Genomic DNA, 15756 nt, shown 5'->3' on the forward strand with positions numbered 1-15756 from the left:
TTCCAATTGGCCTTTTTGATTCAGTCCAACTTAAAAATAACTCAAAATAACAAGAAATGTGCCAGAAACTGAAAAACTTTTTGACAAGTTAACAGGAGATAACTATGAGGGATTTTTGCCTTTAGCAGACAGTTTTCCACAGTACCTGTATGAGATAAGTGACTCTAGTCAGCAGGTTGTTGAGGGTGACCTTGGTTTGTTTCAGGTTTGCCTGGGTGGGGCTGAATGTGACACCCTCTCCACACCAGGAGCAGGCCGCCGGGTTGGTGAATGTGGCCGAGGGGCAGATGCGACACACCACCCCGTACCACACTTCGCTGCGGCCTCCCATGTCAACTGGAGGGCGCCACCTTAGGGACACCCCACCATCGCCACTCTCATACTCCCAGGACAGAGAGACCGGAGCAGATGGAGGAGCTGTGCAGACGACAGAGAGAGAGGGAGGGGTTTAACATACAAAATGTACCGACGGACACTTATATGGAAGCATCTGCTGAAAAGTTTAAGATATGAAAGTAGCTGCTCACTGGCAAAGACATTTAACCAAGTTAAGTAATGGAAAGAATGTTGTAAAAACTAAGTTCAGCAGTGACATAATTGAAGTGAGCAGGGAAACTAAATACTTAACAGTTTCCATTATATTTTGATAAAAAAAAGCTTCTGCTCACTGCCTGTGAATCTGGGTTCTCACAGTATGAGGAAAGTGACAAATGAGGAATGAGGCCTCATGAACACCTCCCAGAGAGCCAGGCGTAAACAAACAAAGCTCACTTGTGCAGGCAGAGGAGTTGGCGTCTTTGGCAGAACGGTAAAAGCCGCTGCGACATTCACACACACTGGATCCCTCCTGGCTGGTTCTGCTGTTGGGGGGACACACCGAGCAGGGAGTGGAGCCTGCTACGGACTTGAAGTAGCCCACCGGACAAGCTGCAGAGACACAAACACACGCAGGAAGGGTTGAGCTTCATCCTCAGTTTGAAATAAAATAAACAAAGTGTTCACTCTGAGTTAGTGGTGTTCTGTACTATCTCACAAAAGAGTCAGCGCTGTTTGAGGTGTATAATACTGTCTCTGCTGATGTAACTACAATAACACATTAAGAGCAAAGGAAGCAGGTTTTCCCCATTGTTTATTTAAATAAAAAATACACTTTGCCAAAAGAAACGTTTTGAACGCATAGGAACCAAATAACCCTTTCAGCTCTCATCTTACTGCACAATGGGCTCAATAGTCATCAATATAGAAAACTGGGATTTCATGAAATATGTAGGACAACAGTTTTTTGTAAAATACTAACTTATTTTCAAATGTCTCCTGTTTTATTGTTTGTTCCCAAAGTGAAACACCCCAAACTAGTTTTAGGTAAAGCATCAATTACATGCTGGCTTGTGGTTGTCTCCCTTTGAGTCAAAAGTTCATCTGAAACAAAGCGGCCTGTTGTTTGTTGTTGGTTTTGTCCAGCACCGTCATTTACTTGTGTTCAAAGGAAGTGGCTCATATAAGCAAAAATCTGCAAAACCGCCACACAAAAGTTCAAAATGACCACAAGGACTCTGAATCACTGTTTCAAAGCAATTCAACATTTTGGAAGAGAACACTTTCCACTTTCTGGTGGATATTTAGGTGAGAAGATTTATACAACTCTTGAATCTGTCAACTTAATGGAAGGCTAAAGCGAGCCAACTGTCAAACTATAGGGTGGCAGCATTTTCTCAACCCAAGAACAACAATTTAATTTGAAGAAATAATTATTTTCAGCAACAATCTTTAGGACTGGAATATGTGAAACCTCACCCTTATAGAAGAGGAAATGGAGCAGAAACTCAATAGGAAAGAACAAACACAAACACACACATTGAAAATACCATTTGAACCTGCAGGCTGTTAAACTGAACTGGTGTGTTTAACGTTGGAAAAATCTGTGAAACGCGGCGATTGGTAATGTCAACAGCAGGACAGCTGAGCGCTGAGGTCGAGGAAACACACACCGCATCACTGCTCCTGCATTGAACACACTGCCTCTTTGTGGGTCTGCTGCCCTTTATGTGTGTGTGTGTGTCGACTAAAGGTTGCATCGTTCAAAGAGAGGTACCTTTATCTGTGAGTGTGTGTGTATACAGTATTTTCATTCAGAGATGCTTTCTTGTATCTTTGAGTGTGAAAATGGCCCAACACCTGAGCCAGCATCTTTAAAGAAGGATCCTCTCATGTGTTTTTAAACAGCGTTAAAGGATGAGAGTGGATATGTGTGTGTGTGTGTGTGTGTGTGTGTGTGTGTGTGTGTGTGTGTGTGTGTGTGCGTGCGTGCGTGCGTGTGTGTGTGTGCGCGAGTGTGTGTGTGTGGTCCTTAAGGTCAGTGGGAGTGAACCCCGTACCTTGTTTATATAACCCTGTCAAGAAGATTTATAGAATATGACACGCTGTTTGTGTGTGGATGCATGTGTGTATGCTCGATGGTGTTTCGGAGTAGAAGATAAGGAGGAAAGAAGTGAAAGAGGGTAAAGAATAAACACGTAAAAGGCTTTCTGTGTTCTCACTCGTCTCAGAGAGCTGACTATCCTTTCAAACAGGTGTGAAGAGGGGAAAAACGGGAGACTGAGAGAAGTAAAAGGATGTTGGAAGACCACAGAGGGAGAATGAAATGGAACAGGGGAAGAAGTGAACATTGAGATGGATGGCCCAAGATGGTTGTAGGATCAGCGGTTGGATTATGTATATAAGCGCCAGATGATGGGTGGAAAACGCCGAAAACAGAGATAGGAAGAGGAAAGCGGAAAATCCTTCTTCCTCCATCTTTAATGTCCTTGCTGCACATTAGCCAACGTGTTCTCTTACGGCTCTGACATGAAACATGACTTTGCTACAAAGCCTCTCATTGCTGCTACGAGCTCCGGCAACAACTCAACCCACTCCTCCTCCTTCCATCTTCATCCACCTGAATACAGCAGCCAATGAGAGCACAAATCCTCTGCCCTCTTGCTTGATCTGCAACCCCCATTCCCCCTGCCGCCTACAACCATCCATCTCCCAGCTGTAAAGTCGACAATTCAGGACCATTATGAGCAGAGACACAGATTCCTTTACATCATACATCAGTAAACCCGGGAAAGTAGACCAAAGGAGTTACAGCAAGAGGCAGTGATTAGATTACATGTAACATGTTGGGATTAAGGACTGGTTACTCATGAAATACATCTAGATTTGCTTTCTTTCCCCTGTTCGTTATCTTCATAAACTAATATTTGTTTTTTTTTGACAGTTCTGCCAAATAATGAACCACTTTAAGGAAGTCATGATTGTTTGATTGTTGAGCGTTTCTAATTTTTTATGTGATGTTTAAAAAAATAATACATTTGTAAATTGAAAAGATGACAACATGAACATATTCATACATTGCAGCTCTAAGGTTAAAGTGACTTTATTTATATGACACATTTCAGACTTCCAGCAAATGTTGAGCTCCACTGACATCCAAAGTCAGAAAGTACCTAGTTGTTACATGACAATTGTAAGAGTGAGGAAATTGAACAAATGAAAAAAAGACAATAACACAAAGAAGATAGATGGATTATTAAGAGGATTACATGGGGGAAAGGATTAGCCTAACACAGTCTACATGCAAATGATAAAATTACTATGTGTTGAGAGAAGAAAATAAATCCAATTGAAAGTACCATTGAGATGAAGAGAAATAGAAAAACAACTGCAGTGAGATGAGTACCTCGACGTTAACATAATACTTTGGTTTGTAGATCACTGACCCAATTTCTTTATCTCTTTCTCTCTCTCCCTGTTTCATGCACTCATTCCCTCTTTTGGCTCGCAGCATAATCTCTCTCCTTCCCTCTCTCCCTCTCTCTCGGACCCATAAACACACATAAGCTCGCTCACAGTTGCGCCCAGACTGCAGGAGATGTGAGTAAACGTGGTTCCAACGCCAAATGTCTTCCTCTCTTTATCTACATCCTGTCATTCAGTGCAGACAGATAGGCACCGAATCATATGACTTAATCTAATATTGCTTCTTTCTATATACTGTAGGCTTCAGAAGCAATCCTTAGATATTCTCATATAAACAAGGAGCCGCACACAGCCTATAAGCCATACTCTCCCTTTGTTTTTATTATCTCAAATTCCCTCTTCTCCACATACAGTATCTTGAAAATGAGTGCACAATATTAAATTCCACAACACCTGAAGGCGAAAGAGTCATATTGTAGTACACACACTGCATATTGAAAGTTCTCGAATGTTAATGAGGCAGCTTTTTGTCCATCAAAGTCTTAAAATGAACAATTCAGAGATGACATAACACAAATTATACAATAGCAGGTGGAACTTTAATTGTTTCTGTATATAAATTTAGCTTTTTTCTGTCAAATGGATGTTTGCGTGACCTTAAACCTCATTTTACTTTTGCATGTAAATAAAACATAAGCAAGTAGGTGCTTATGTACGTGTAAAGCAGTTACGGAGAAAAATGTATTTAATTTGATCAATAATCAGTAATATTTGAATTGTATCTCTTTGTTACGTAAGTCTACATAAGGTTTTCCCACAAGGAATATTTGACTCTTTAGCTTCTAAATGCTCCACTATTCCCTACCTCTGAGTGAGTGTTTCAGCTGTCTGTCGTGAACAGATGTACGCTGAGTTTTAAGAGCTTTTTCGCTGGGAACATCTGCTTCCTGCTGGACATTATGCTATGAGAGCATCAAAACAGTGAAGTTGACAGACTGCTAAACAGCTAAGCTCTGTAGGGTCTTGACTACAAGTGACCCTTCTCATTGTCACATTGTCATTTGATATTTTATAGTAATAGCAGAATTACAATATGCTTCTGGCAGTGGAGCGCATTCTATGAAACAACCTTTAACGTCATGTAGGGAAATAAAACCTACAGAAAATAGTAAATGGAATGTGAATACACCAAAATCCTTACCACCTTCCTGCATTCAAAAACATCTATAAAAAAGATTGATAAAATAACATTTTAAAAGCTGATTTTCAATGCAGTAGTTGCTCTTATTATCCAACATGTTATATATGTCAGATGCAATGTAATCGCCGGGCTGATCCCCAAGAGCGCAGTCCACCAAACAGTCAACACTGGATCCCACTGATCATTTCACTGAACTGTGTTGTGCTCCACACTTGACTTTAATGACTTTTATCTGAAAAGGCAACTGATTATCAACACAGCTAACAGGTTTCCACCTGGCCTATGATGGAGGGTAATTATGATGAGGAATAAAAAAGAAGAAGAGGAGTGGAAGAAAAGTCCTGTCTGCTCTGAGTAAGATATCCATGTTTGGTCAAAACCCATCACACTCAAAGTTATATCTGAAATGCACTTTCACTTTCCCCTTGGCTAAATGATCTTGTTTTTAAACATAATGTGCCTAAGGATAGTTAGTGGATGTGTCTGTGCTAACAGGGAGCGTTCTGGGGGACAAAACGGGACAAACTGACATGATGAATATTTCACTGCCAGTCGCACGCTACATAAAATACCAACAAGGGTCCAAATTTACTCAGAGTCCATTTGAGCATTCGGGACTAATCCTTGTCCCAAATCCTCGACGGTGGCTTAATGTTTGAGAGGAATCAAACGGAAGGAAGGAGCTTGTCTGGGGACGATGCACTTCCAGCTTTGACCAGCTCCGGGAGCCCAAAACTAAAGGACTGTTTCATGTTTGGCTGAACAGGTGTAATTGTTTCTCATGCTCAGTCGTGTTTCCGCTCGTTCTCTTCGCCTCTTCGTCTCCCTTGTGGTATACAAATGTCAAAGGATAAAAACATCAGATGTTTGTTGCGTGTCGTCTGCATCTGTCCTTATCTTTTTTCAGGAGGCTGAATACGAGTTTCCTTCAAAACTGAGCTCTGAATGTCACAGCAAATATACTGAAGCACAATGTTCTTTCTAGACTTTCTCGTGATAAAGAGCCTCATAAATAATCCAGGAATGATCTTTTGATGCCTAGCTGCCAAAATGCCAGCTGTGTCTTTGTACGTTCTCGATATTAAGTTTGCTATTTAATTCATCATCAGGCCAAATGGTGAAGTGTTGTTTTGGTGAGTCTGAATTATGAGAAAAATAAGACATCACACATGTAGTGGATTAACAAGCAACTGCAGCTTTCACACTAGTTCTTCTCAAGTGTTGATGTCAGCTCAAGTGATTCATTTTCAAACAGATAAGATACTTTGAACTTAAAATGTGTGGAAACTTGTGATTACATTTTTAAAAGGTCCAAAAAAGGTTGTCAATCATCTCAGAGTGAGCAGTAAGGTCAAACATGCACACAAACCTTTCTGCTAAAGTTACATACGTATGGTTATTTAACATTAGAGTTTTATCTGTATACTTTTTACTAGTTTAAGTTGGTAGGGCTTTCATTGGAAAAACCATGATGTCAAGCATGTGCATGTTACAATCAGCATTTAGCTAAATTTTAAATAAAAATAACAAAAAGAAATGATAAAGGGAGGAGTGTAAAAGACAAAACCACAGTTTACCTTATTTGTTCAGTTTTAGAGTCTTAAGTCCTTGCCATACTTTAACCACTTTAACAAATAAAAAATACATTATGCGCCTCTTAAAATAGAAAGCTATGAGAGATGTGCGTAGTCAAAGGCAACTATTTAACAGTGATTTTCATTTTCATATGAAACCAAGAGGAGGAGGAATCTCGAGTAATTTATTTGTCCCTAAAAACCATGTCCAGCTTTAGGGGGCAAAGCTGCAGTTGGTCACATCAAACAGCATTAATTCTCACTGTAGTGATTTACTTAAATAGCAAGATGCTCAAAACAACTCAGGAAATGGTGACCAATTGAGAGAATACATTCTGAAAGGGTCATGGTTAATGTGCTAAGTAATGTGTTTAATACGATGCACACAGGTTCAGATGACACACTTATAAGTGGAAGTAATTGTCAGTTAACTTCCTGTTCAAGTGTTTTTTAATCTCTCTCAGTGATAAACAATGCACATTATGCAGAATGCTCTGTCTGTAATTATAGTTTCCAACCAATACAGAAGTTCAGTGCAGTGCAGTCTATCATTAACTAATGTTGTACTATTATAAAATGTCCTTGGTGCTGAATTCAAACAAGTACAAAATGTTCAAGTTTTTCACGAAAGTTTGGTGCTCTACTTTCCGGAAGAAAAAGGATCGGAAATTGTTAATAATTCCTGAGGACTGCATCGCCAGTTAACCATCTGCCTCTTTTCTTAATAATCCCGGGGAGCCAGAGAGGACAACAATGTAATGATGCCGATCCACATCATTATTCAGTGAAGTGATCAACAAACGGTAATCAAAGGAGAGTTGGAACAAAAAGCCAAAGCAGCGTGGGTAGCGTTGTTTCAGATCATTCATAGACAGTCAGTCGAAGCCTTTCCTCTGGCAGATGAGCTGTGTCTTCAGGGTTGATTTGTCAGTAAATATCAATCAAATGCGGACAAACATAAGTGGTGGGCAGAGTGCAGATGTAAAGCAAAAGAGCACGAACACATTTCACAGCTGACTTGGTAGGATTGGAGGATTAATTGTGCTGGAGGGAGTTAGACTTTGAGGGCCCCAATGCGAAGGAGCGGAGCAATTATGGCCATTGAAATTCATGGTGGACTTCAGTTTTCCACTTTAATCCCGGCATTTACAGACATATGTGGAACGAACACATCAGCATCTCAGCAGGAAACATTTATCCTCACACATTCACACAAATGGACACACTTCCACTCTTTTCCCTTCACACACTCACAATTTTCTGCAACGCTCAGTTCTTTAAGTCATTAACTTGCATCCTCCTATCTTTCACTCTCCCTCCACCACTCCCTGTTTTTTCCTCCACTCCCCCTCTCTCCCCCTGCGGTTTCTGTCACTTGTTCACAGACGAGTGGCCATTACATCGCCATGACCTGAATGTGTCACGTCCCTCTCACTGTGGCTCTTTCCCTCTCTTTCTCTCTCCCTCCTCCTGCACTCTCCCCATATCCCTTGCTGTCCGTCTGGACATCGCTCAAATCGTTCCTACTTTTTTCCACTCTCACACCCACTTTAAGAAGTAAAAACAATTTTGACCAGTTTTGCCACTGCTGACCCTAACTACTCTTTCCCCCTCCCCTCCTCTCTCCTGTCATCTACAGTACAGTTAGCAGTACATCACCATCAAGCAGCTTTGTATTGCCGACTGCATGTCTGTCAACATTTTTATTTATGACTGAATATATATAAAAAATGTACATTACCACAAAGGCACTGCATGGATACAATCCTGTCTCTTCCCTTCTTTACTCATCCCCACATGACCTGCGTGCCCTCGTTTCCCTCTGGTCTCTACATCAAACTCACTTGTGTATCAGAGTGACAGCAGCTCCTTTCAGTATTGATCCAGACACTTCATATCTCAGCAAATACCAAGAAGAGAACTGACAGGAACATTGGCACAAAAAGTTGACTGATCACAGGTGTTAGCTTTTCAGCATTTTATATCAAATGTGTTCTCGAGAACAGAGCACAACGTTGTGCATTTAAAGGGGAATTCCACAATATTGAGCAACAGGTAATGTTAAATATTAGGGCATTTACTTTTCAACTGCAACAAATCTGAAAATGAATCACCTGAATTACAGTCCTTTATGTTCATCATCACTGTGTGTAAAAGCTTACACTTGGAGAGGATAATTATTTAATAGAAAACCTGCATTACCAACTCGAGTCTAAACCTAGTTGCATGCTGGGAAGTGCGGGAGCCAAGTAGAGTCAAAAGGATATCTCTCTTTTTATTTGATAGGTCTCTCACCTAACTTCATGGACGGGCATTAGAAAATAACTGGAAAGCTTTTTAAACCATTACAAAAAGGCTGATATAAAGTGGTTCTATTCATAGAAAATTAAATGGACATGATGCTGAAATGATCCACCTCCATACCCAGCTGTTTTCCTCAAACTTACCCAAGCAGGCAGATCCGTTGAGGTTCTGCTCATAGCCACTATCGCACACGCATCCTCCAACAGGAACCATCCACTCCCCTTCAGCATTGCAGTGCATACGAGGGGGCGTAGCTCCTTGTGTCTTACTGTGAGGGACACACGTGCCACTCAGGGGAACTAAGGCCGTCGGCTCTACTCCTGAGGGAGTCGCCGGGTAGGATGCCAAGTACATGCTTGTGGCTGGACAGCGCCGGTAGAAGATAGACACCCCCATGAGGGAAACACATGCTCCACTGTCGACGATGGCCAAGACAAATCTGCAACGAAGGTCACTTCATAAGATGAAGAACATTCAGACCCTTGGGAGTGATGATGTTAGTCAAACATGAGCAACACATTACCCATTGCGCGTGAGCGGGGCAAAGCTGCGAGTCTTGATGTTAATGCGGCTGTATCTGTTGGGCTGATACTGGTGAGGTGAACTGGGCTCCACTTTGGAGAAACTCTTATCAGCGGCGATGGTGTCGATCTTCACCCAGCCCTCTCTGGTATCCTTCTCCCCGCTGGACGGCTGTGGTGAGGAGAGCACAGAACGGACAGCAGATGGTTGAGGGAAAGATAATTAGTGGTCAAGAAAAAACTAAATGGCATGAAGAGAATGCCACAGGAAGGAAACAAGACAAAATTATGGGGGTTAAAATAAGCTTTTGACGGATGGATAAGGCTTGGAAAAATATAGTGCAATAACAAGAGGGAAAATGACATGATTAAAAACCGGCTCAAAGTTTTGCTGTATTTCATGAGAAGAGTAAACGCTGACTTGGATGTATGCAGGTCCCAGTGGGGGGTTTGCGCTAAAGTCCCTATGAAGACTTTCAGCGCTGCAGTGCTTCCTGACTCTCCTTTGATTCCTCATCAGGCTTTGATTTGCATTTTTAAAAGCATCGTACTTCCCTCAGGAGAAATGCATTCATCTATACAAACACAGCATACCTCCCACTGCGGCTGCACACGCAGCTCAGGCAATTCAGAGTCAAAAAGGCCCAGATAAAAAACGTCACACATAAATAAATAAAACACCTTTGGACAGCAGAGTCCTGCACTGAGTGTTAAACGGTCACTTTGTCATAACGTATGCCTTGAATATGTAATTAGTGGGAGTGAAGGGACATTTTCTGGAGACCACAGCGGCACGTTTTTTGCATTTTGTGAACCACAGTGCTCAACAAGTATGTGCTTAAAGAGGCCATCAATCTCACCAGCTTTTCTTGACAAGCTTCACAAAAATCAGGATGATTATACAATCCTTATATATATAAACTCCTTGTCATGGGTTGATGAAAGGTTTGCTGTGTTGGTGTAACTTGAGCCCAACATCAATGAAAACGGTATGTTACTTTACCTTATATCTGTGTCTAAAGATAAGAGGAGTTATTTCTTCTTAAAGTTAGTTGTGATGTGATGCAAATCAATATTTAAAATGTTTAACTCCTCAGTTTGTTTACTAATACTAATGAGGATGCTGAGCTGCACCTTTACAACTTAAGAAAAGTCTTTGATGTTGCTGTTACTTTAGCATTTTCAACTTTAATATTAGCAAAAATGCATTCTATGTAAAGACAAAATGTGGGTCACCTCAGCTGCCCAGGTCCTCTCCAGCTCTCTCTGGGTATCGGCCTGTCTGTAATACAGGGTGAGTGTCTCTCGGCAGGAAGGTGACGGTGATCGCAGGCTCGCACAGTCACGCACCGAGAACCGCAGCGTGACAAACACCCGGGGAGCCGAGTGGCGGTACAGGAACGGCGTAGCCAACCAGTTGTCTTGCAGACGGGGATTTTGGTTGACATTACAGACCTCGAATGTTCGTATGAGCTTCCCCCGGTCGTCCAAGATACTGACTTCATCCCACTGAGAGGAACAGAAACAATATTATGAGCTTATGTAAACTCTGCTTTGTAAAAGAGAAACATGACGTAAAGCAGGGAGAGCTAGAATCAATCATAGAAACCTGGTGTGTTTATGGGGTGTCCACAAGTATGAATCTTCCTTATCTCTTGCTTACATGTCACAAGGTAAATATTTCTTGTGTTGCCGACATGTGGGACCTGTCCTTGCACCCACATTACCAGCTGCTGTTTGACATCACCATCCTTAGTTAGGTAAGTATAACAGAGTATTTGATTTGTTCTGATGTAACACACACATTGGTATCGAATATACAAGTGAAACGCTGTTCTTTAGGAAATTTAGGTCACCCCTACAGTATGTCCTAGTTATCCACTATAGACTTTCCACTGTTTAATTAGGTAATCAATGATTATGAACCCTGTAGTTAATTATAACACTTGAGTAATTCACTTGGAGCCACACACGTTTAACACACACTAAACACATTTCAGTCAGAAAAAGTGGATATAGGGACCGATGGGACGCATCGTCTAGAGATCATTTATTTCTGCATTAAATGCCACCAATAATTAAGTCGATATTTCATTGGATAAGTGAAAATTGTCTCTATTGAATTTTATGGAAATTCATCCCATATTTGTTGAGACACTACAGCTGGGTCTGAGACCAACAGATGGACATTTCCATCCTCAGATCTGAACACATTTCCGCATCAAAGTTTCTTTCAGAGGACGTGTCCTGATGACTCCGGATAATACGCAGAAAGCCATGTTGACACATTTCAAAAAGACTATTTCTTCATGACAAAGGCATAAAATAAAAACAGTTTACAATGCATTTGGTTTGTTATCCGGAGTAACAAGACATGTGGATATTGAATTATCTTTAAAGTGTTTTTCTACAGCAAATAAAATGAAAACTGTTTGCATGGCCAGACACTAGATTTGCGAGGAAGTGGCATTTTCCAATATGTTAGAGAAGAAGAATAATGTATTACAAGAACAATAGTTCTGTTTTATAATGTGACATGTGGTCAGTTTTTGTCTTGCACTGGTTTGGAATTTGCATGTGTATCATTGTTCACATTTGACAGGTGGCGGACACTTGTGTGTCTCACTTGCGGCAGCTGTTGTGTAATAAAATGGGCAGATTTTGTCGTATTTTAGGGAATCTGAATACTTGAAGATGCACAAATGGCTTTGTTTTGTGGCTTCATGGTGAGAAAAAAAAAAACAGGCAGCATGGAGACACGGAGACTGTGTCAGCTGAGTCAAAATGTAAATGTAGGAGAAGGGTTTAGTTTCACCAATTATGCGATACGGTGTATCCAAGGATGAAAAGGCTCTGCCTCAAGCCTGTGTAGCCCTAAGTGACAAGCAGGGCCTTTTCTGTTGTAACACAGAGGAATTATGCATAGGCCTCATCATCATTATTCTCCATGTAACAATGGCAGGAGGACAAAAGGTCCTGACACCATATCAGCGCGCACTTGGCGTGTGTGTGTGTGTGTGTGTGTGTGTGTGTGTGTTTCTGTTTCTATGCATGTTAGTACATCTCTGCATGCTCATGTCTCTTTCTCTGTGTGCTTCTGACAGCCAGTATGAACAAAAACCTTTGTAGCATCACAGACACGACAGAGAGCATATATATTTTGTCCAATTGGAATAATGATAAGATCAGTGGGCAGAAAGGAAGAGTCTGAGGCGCTGTCAGTCTAATGGAGGGAAAGGCCAGTTAACTCTCTCCCAGGCTGTGACTCACTCTTTGTCAGACATGGGGATGAGGGGAATCATATGGAGGGGGAAACAGACAGCACATGGTGAGATGAAGGGATGCAAACGGGCAGAGAAAACTCAGAGCATAGTAAACAGAGCGTGAATTTGTGTGTGGTGGCTTCACAGATAGTCATATATTCACTTTACCAAGTTTTTTGTAAATACTAGCTTTTATGCTTTTTTAATGTTAAATAGTTTGTTGTTTTAAAATTAAATTGTACTATCGTTCGATCTTCATCTACAACATATTTCTTCATTTCTTTAACGAACCTGGCAATAAACTCGGGTTATGATTCTGATTTTACAAAAAGCCGGGGCTTGAGGGAAAAATCGGAGACTTCAGGTAGAGCAACTGCTGGTATCTGTGTGTGCCATTGCGTGCTGTTTACTACAGTATCTTTGTGAAAAAACACAGCTTTCATTTGTTTTCTGACCTCAACCACCCCACCCCACCATCCTCCCCACCTTTCTCCCTCGCTTCCCTATTGCTCCCCATCTCATTTTCTCCCTCCCTTATGAAGAAAGAATAAAGGACAAAAAAAAAACGGGGCAGATTGGGGAGGAGGGGTGGATGTAGCCTTGGAAAGAAATGAGAAAAAAAGTAGGGACGACTCATCTCCGTGATTTGATTTGAACTGAAATGCCAGAAAGCCACGCAATCTCTCTAGTGACAGAGCACTGGGAGGGGTAAGGCCTTGGAAACACACACGCACACACACAAACCCGTAGAAGCAGAGAAAGGCACGCACAGAGAGCCCAAGACGTATGCATGTGCACACAAACACAAAGCAAATACACAATGGAGGAGTAGTGTGTGAAAAGAAGGGTAGGGAGGAAAAAGAGTAGCGTAAGACCTCTATAGTCTGCGGGTTTGACACTGAAGGGAAATAAGGGGCAAAGTGGAGATTGAGTTGGGGGGATAAAAGGAAGAATATGAAGCAGAGACCCGGTGGCTCTGGGACTGTGAAGGGCAAAGGAAGGAAAGATTAAAAGAGGGAGAGAGAGAAGCAGAGACAAAGAAGGAGAGGGGCTGCCTGTCGGTACATTAAAAGAATGGAAAGACGGCAAGAAGCAGGAGGAGGAGAGCACAGAAAAGAATATCCACAGAGCCTCAAGCAACGGGAAAAGATGGGATGTGAAGAGAAAAGTGAGGAATGGGTTAAAAAAAGAACACACAGACACACACTCTCACTCACACATGTAACCTCCCTCTTTCTCTCCCTCCTCTCTTGGTCTGTCTTTTTACTTCTCTCAGCTTGATGCCCCGGGTCAAATAACCATATCTCCATCTCAGAAGCACTTCTCATCCAGGGACCATAAAGAAAAAGAAAACTCACGCAAATCCTTGACTTACGCGCACGCACACGCTCACACACACAAAATGAATGGCTTCTTATTAGCAGCTGCCATCATGGTTCACAAATTCCTAACACACATGAGGCCCTAATTAGGGAAACATCATGTACAATTATGGAGGCCAGACTGGGGTGATAATGGCAGCGCATAAAGCTAAACTTTAGTGTAAGGTGAGATAAAAGGCTCGATGTGAGTGTCTATGCTTGCCAGATGTTCTTTTGAGACTACTGTATTTTTAGCTTGTACTTTTTGAGCTGCCAACATCATACTCTAGCTCACTTGTTTTGCCAAAAGTAGCATGCATAAATGTAGTGTTATGATGTCCTGACTTGTTTTCATTTCTTTCATTGTGTGTAAAACTCCAAATCTAAATATCAGTTCACACATAACGTCCATGCATGGATGGAGGCCTGAAATAATATTGTTCTGAACTGGTGGAGTATTTCTGCAAAGGAATTTCCCGCACATTACCGAGTGGTGCTCTGCAGTTTCTCACATGAAGTTTCACTGATTATCTCAACGATGATGACAATGAAGACGATGTGTGTGTGTAATTATGAGCCATATTAGAACTGAGCCCCAATCACTCACAGATGAGTGGATTTAACTGACCCAGGACTTGACCCTGGCACAGTCACGCAAGCACACATGTAACCCCACACACACCCGCACATATTTACACAGCTCAAGGCGGCGCGACAACCTTAAATAAAAAGCAGCTCAAGAATAGTCGATCTATGGCTCAATCACTGCAATCTCATCACAGATGAAAGCACACAGTGGAGACCAAACTAAAAAAGCAGTTTAGCCCTCAAGGGTGTCTTGAAGGCCAGGTGGGACTTTCTTATTCTCAGGCTGTGTGTGACAGAAGCTGTTTGTGCCACCAATCAATGTCAGATGCCAGACATTCAGCAAGATTATAACCCTGAACATAGGGCATAACAAAACACTTACGTCTTTATTCATGATCTTCAAGCTGGGATCTGTAACTGTCTGCAAACTTCCCTTATCAGCAGAGGAGGTTTATTGGGAACCTGCTGTTTATTCCTGCTGTGTTTTTGAATCATTGCAATCAATGCAAGCTTGGAAAATGTGCCAGCAAGCAAGAGGCAGACTACAGTGATCGTGTTTGGTTTGATATGTGAATGTCTGTACTCTATTTTAGGACTTTAAGAGCTCAGACATGTGGGAGCAGAAGCAACATGAGTATAGAGAGCTATTGGCACGGTAAAGGATTTAGTTTTAGGTTTTTTTTACAATAAACTCAGTATGTGTATTTAAATTCTTCTAATAATTACACAGAGGAATTTTACCCATTATACACACAAAATTATCTTAATTATTACTAAATATTTACAAAAACGTCACCAAAAACCTTGATAAGTCATTTCATTACTCCCCATTAAGTTGTTTTTAAAGATATCAAACATCTGATGGTTCATGCTTCTTAGATTTAGCATTGCTTGTAATATTATATGAACTTAAAACATGTGTTATGGACTGTTGGTCAGATTATCTGTCTATTTTATGACAAATTAATATATTAAAAGTTAACCAGCGGATTATGTTGAATGTTTTCTTTACCATCCTCTCAGGTCAGTCACCGTTAAACTGCGTGATGTATTTTAGTATTAATCTCTTGTTAGACTTCCACCATAAAGCCCAACAAACAACGTGGTTATAACCTCACATTTAGAGAGTAACCATGTGTAACATGTGTGCAACACATTCGATTGCCCCCCCCCAACATGACTGCAGCTGGAAAGCACATTGAG

The 15756-nt window shown here is 41.3% G+C and overlaps 1 protein-coding gene across 1 annotated transcript in view; it reads right to left on the bottom strand.

The window, feature by feature from the left end:
- Positions 1-15756, bottom strand: part of ephb6 (eph receptor B6) — a 33942-nt gene that overhangs the window by 7669 nt on the left and 10517 nt on the right. The window contains 5 exon segments of the mRNA XM_063879203.1: positions 146-417; positions 772-927; positions 8964-9259; positions 9344-9513; positions 10578-10850. Of these exon segments, the coding sequence (XP_063735273.1) occupies positions 146-417; positions 772-927; positions 8964-9259; positions 9344-9513; positions 10578-10850 (1167 nt within the window).

Source organism: Eleginops maclovinus, chromosome 3 (genome assembly GCF_036324505.1).
Source record: "Eleginops maclovinus isolate JMC-PN-2008 ecotype Puerto Natales chromosome 3, JC_Emac_rtc_rv5, whole genome shotgun sequence".
In the NCBI taxonomy this organism is placed as follows: domain Eukaryota; kingdom Metazoa; phylum Chordata; class Actinopteri; order Perciformes; family Eleginopidae; genus Eleginops; species Eleginops maclovinus.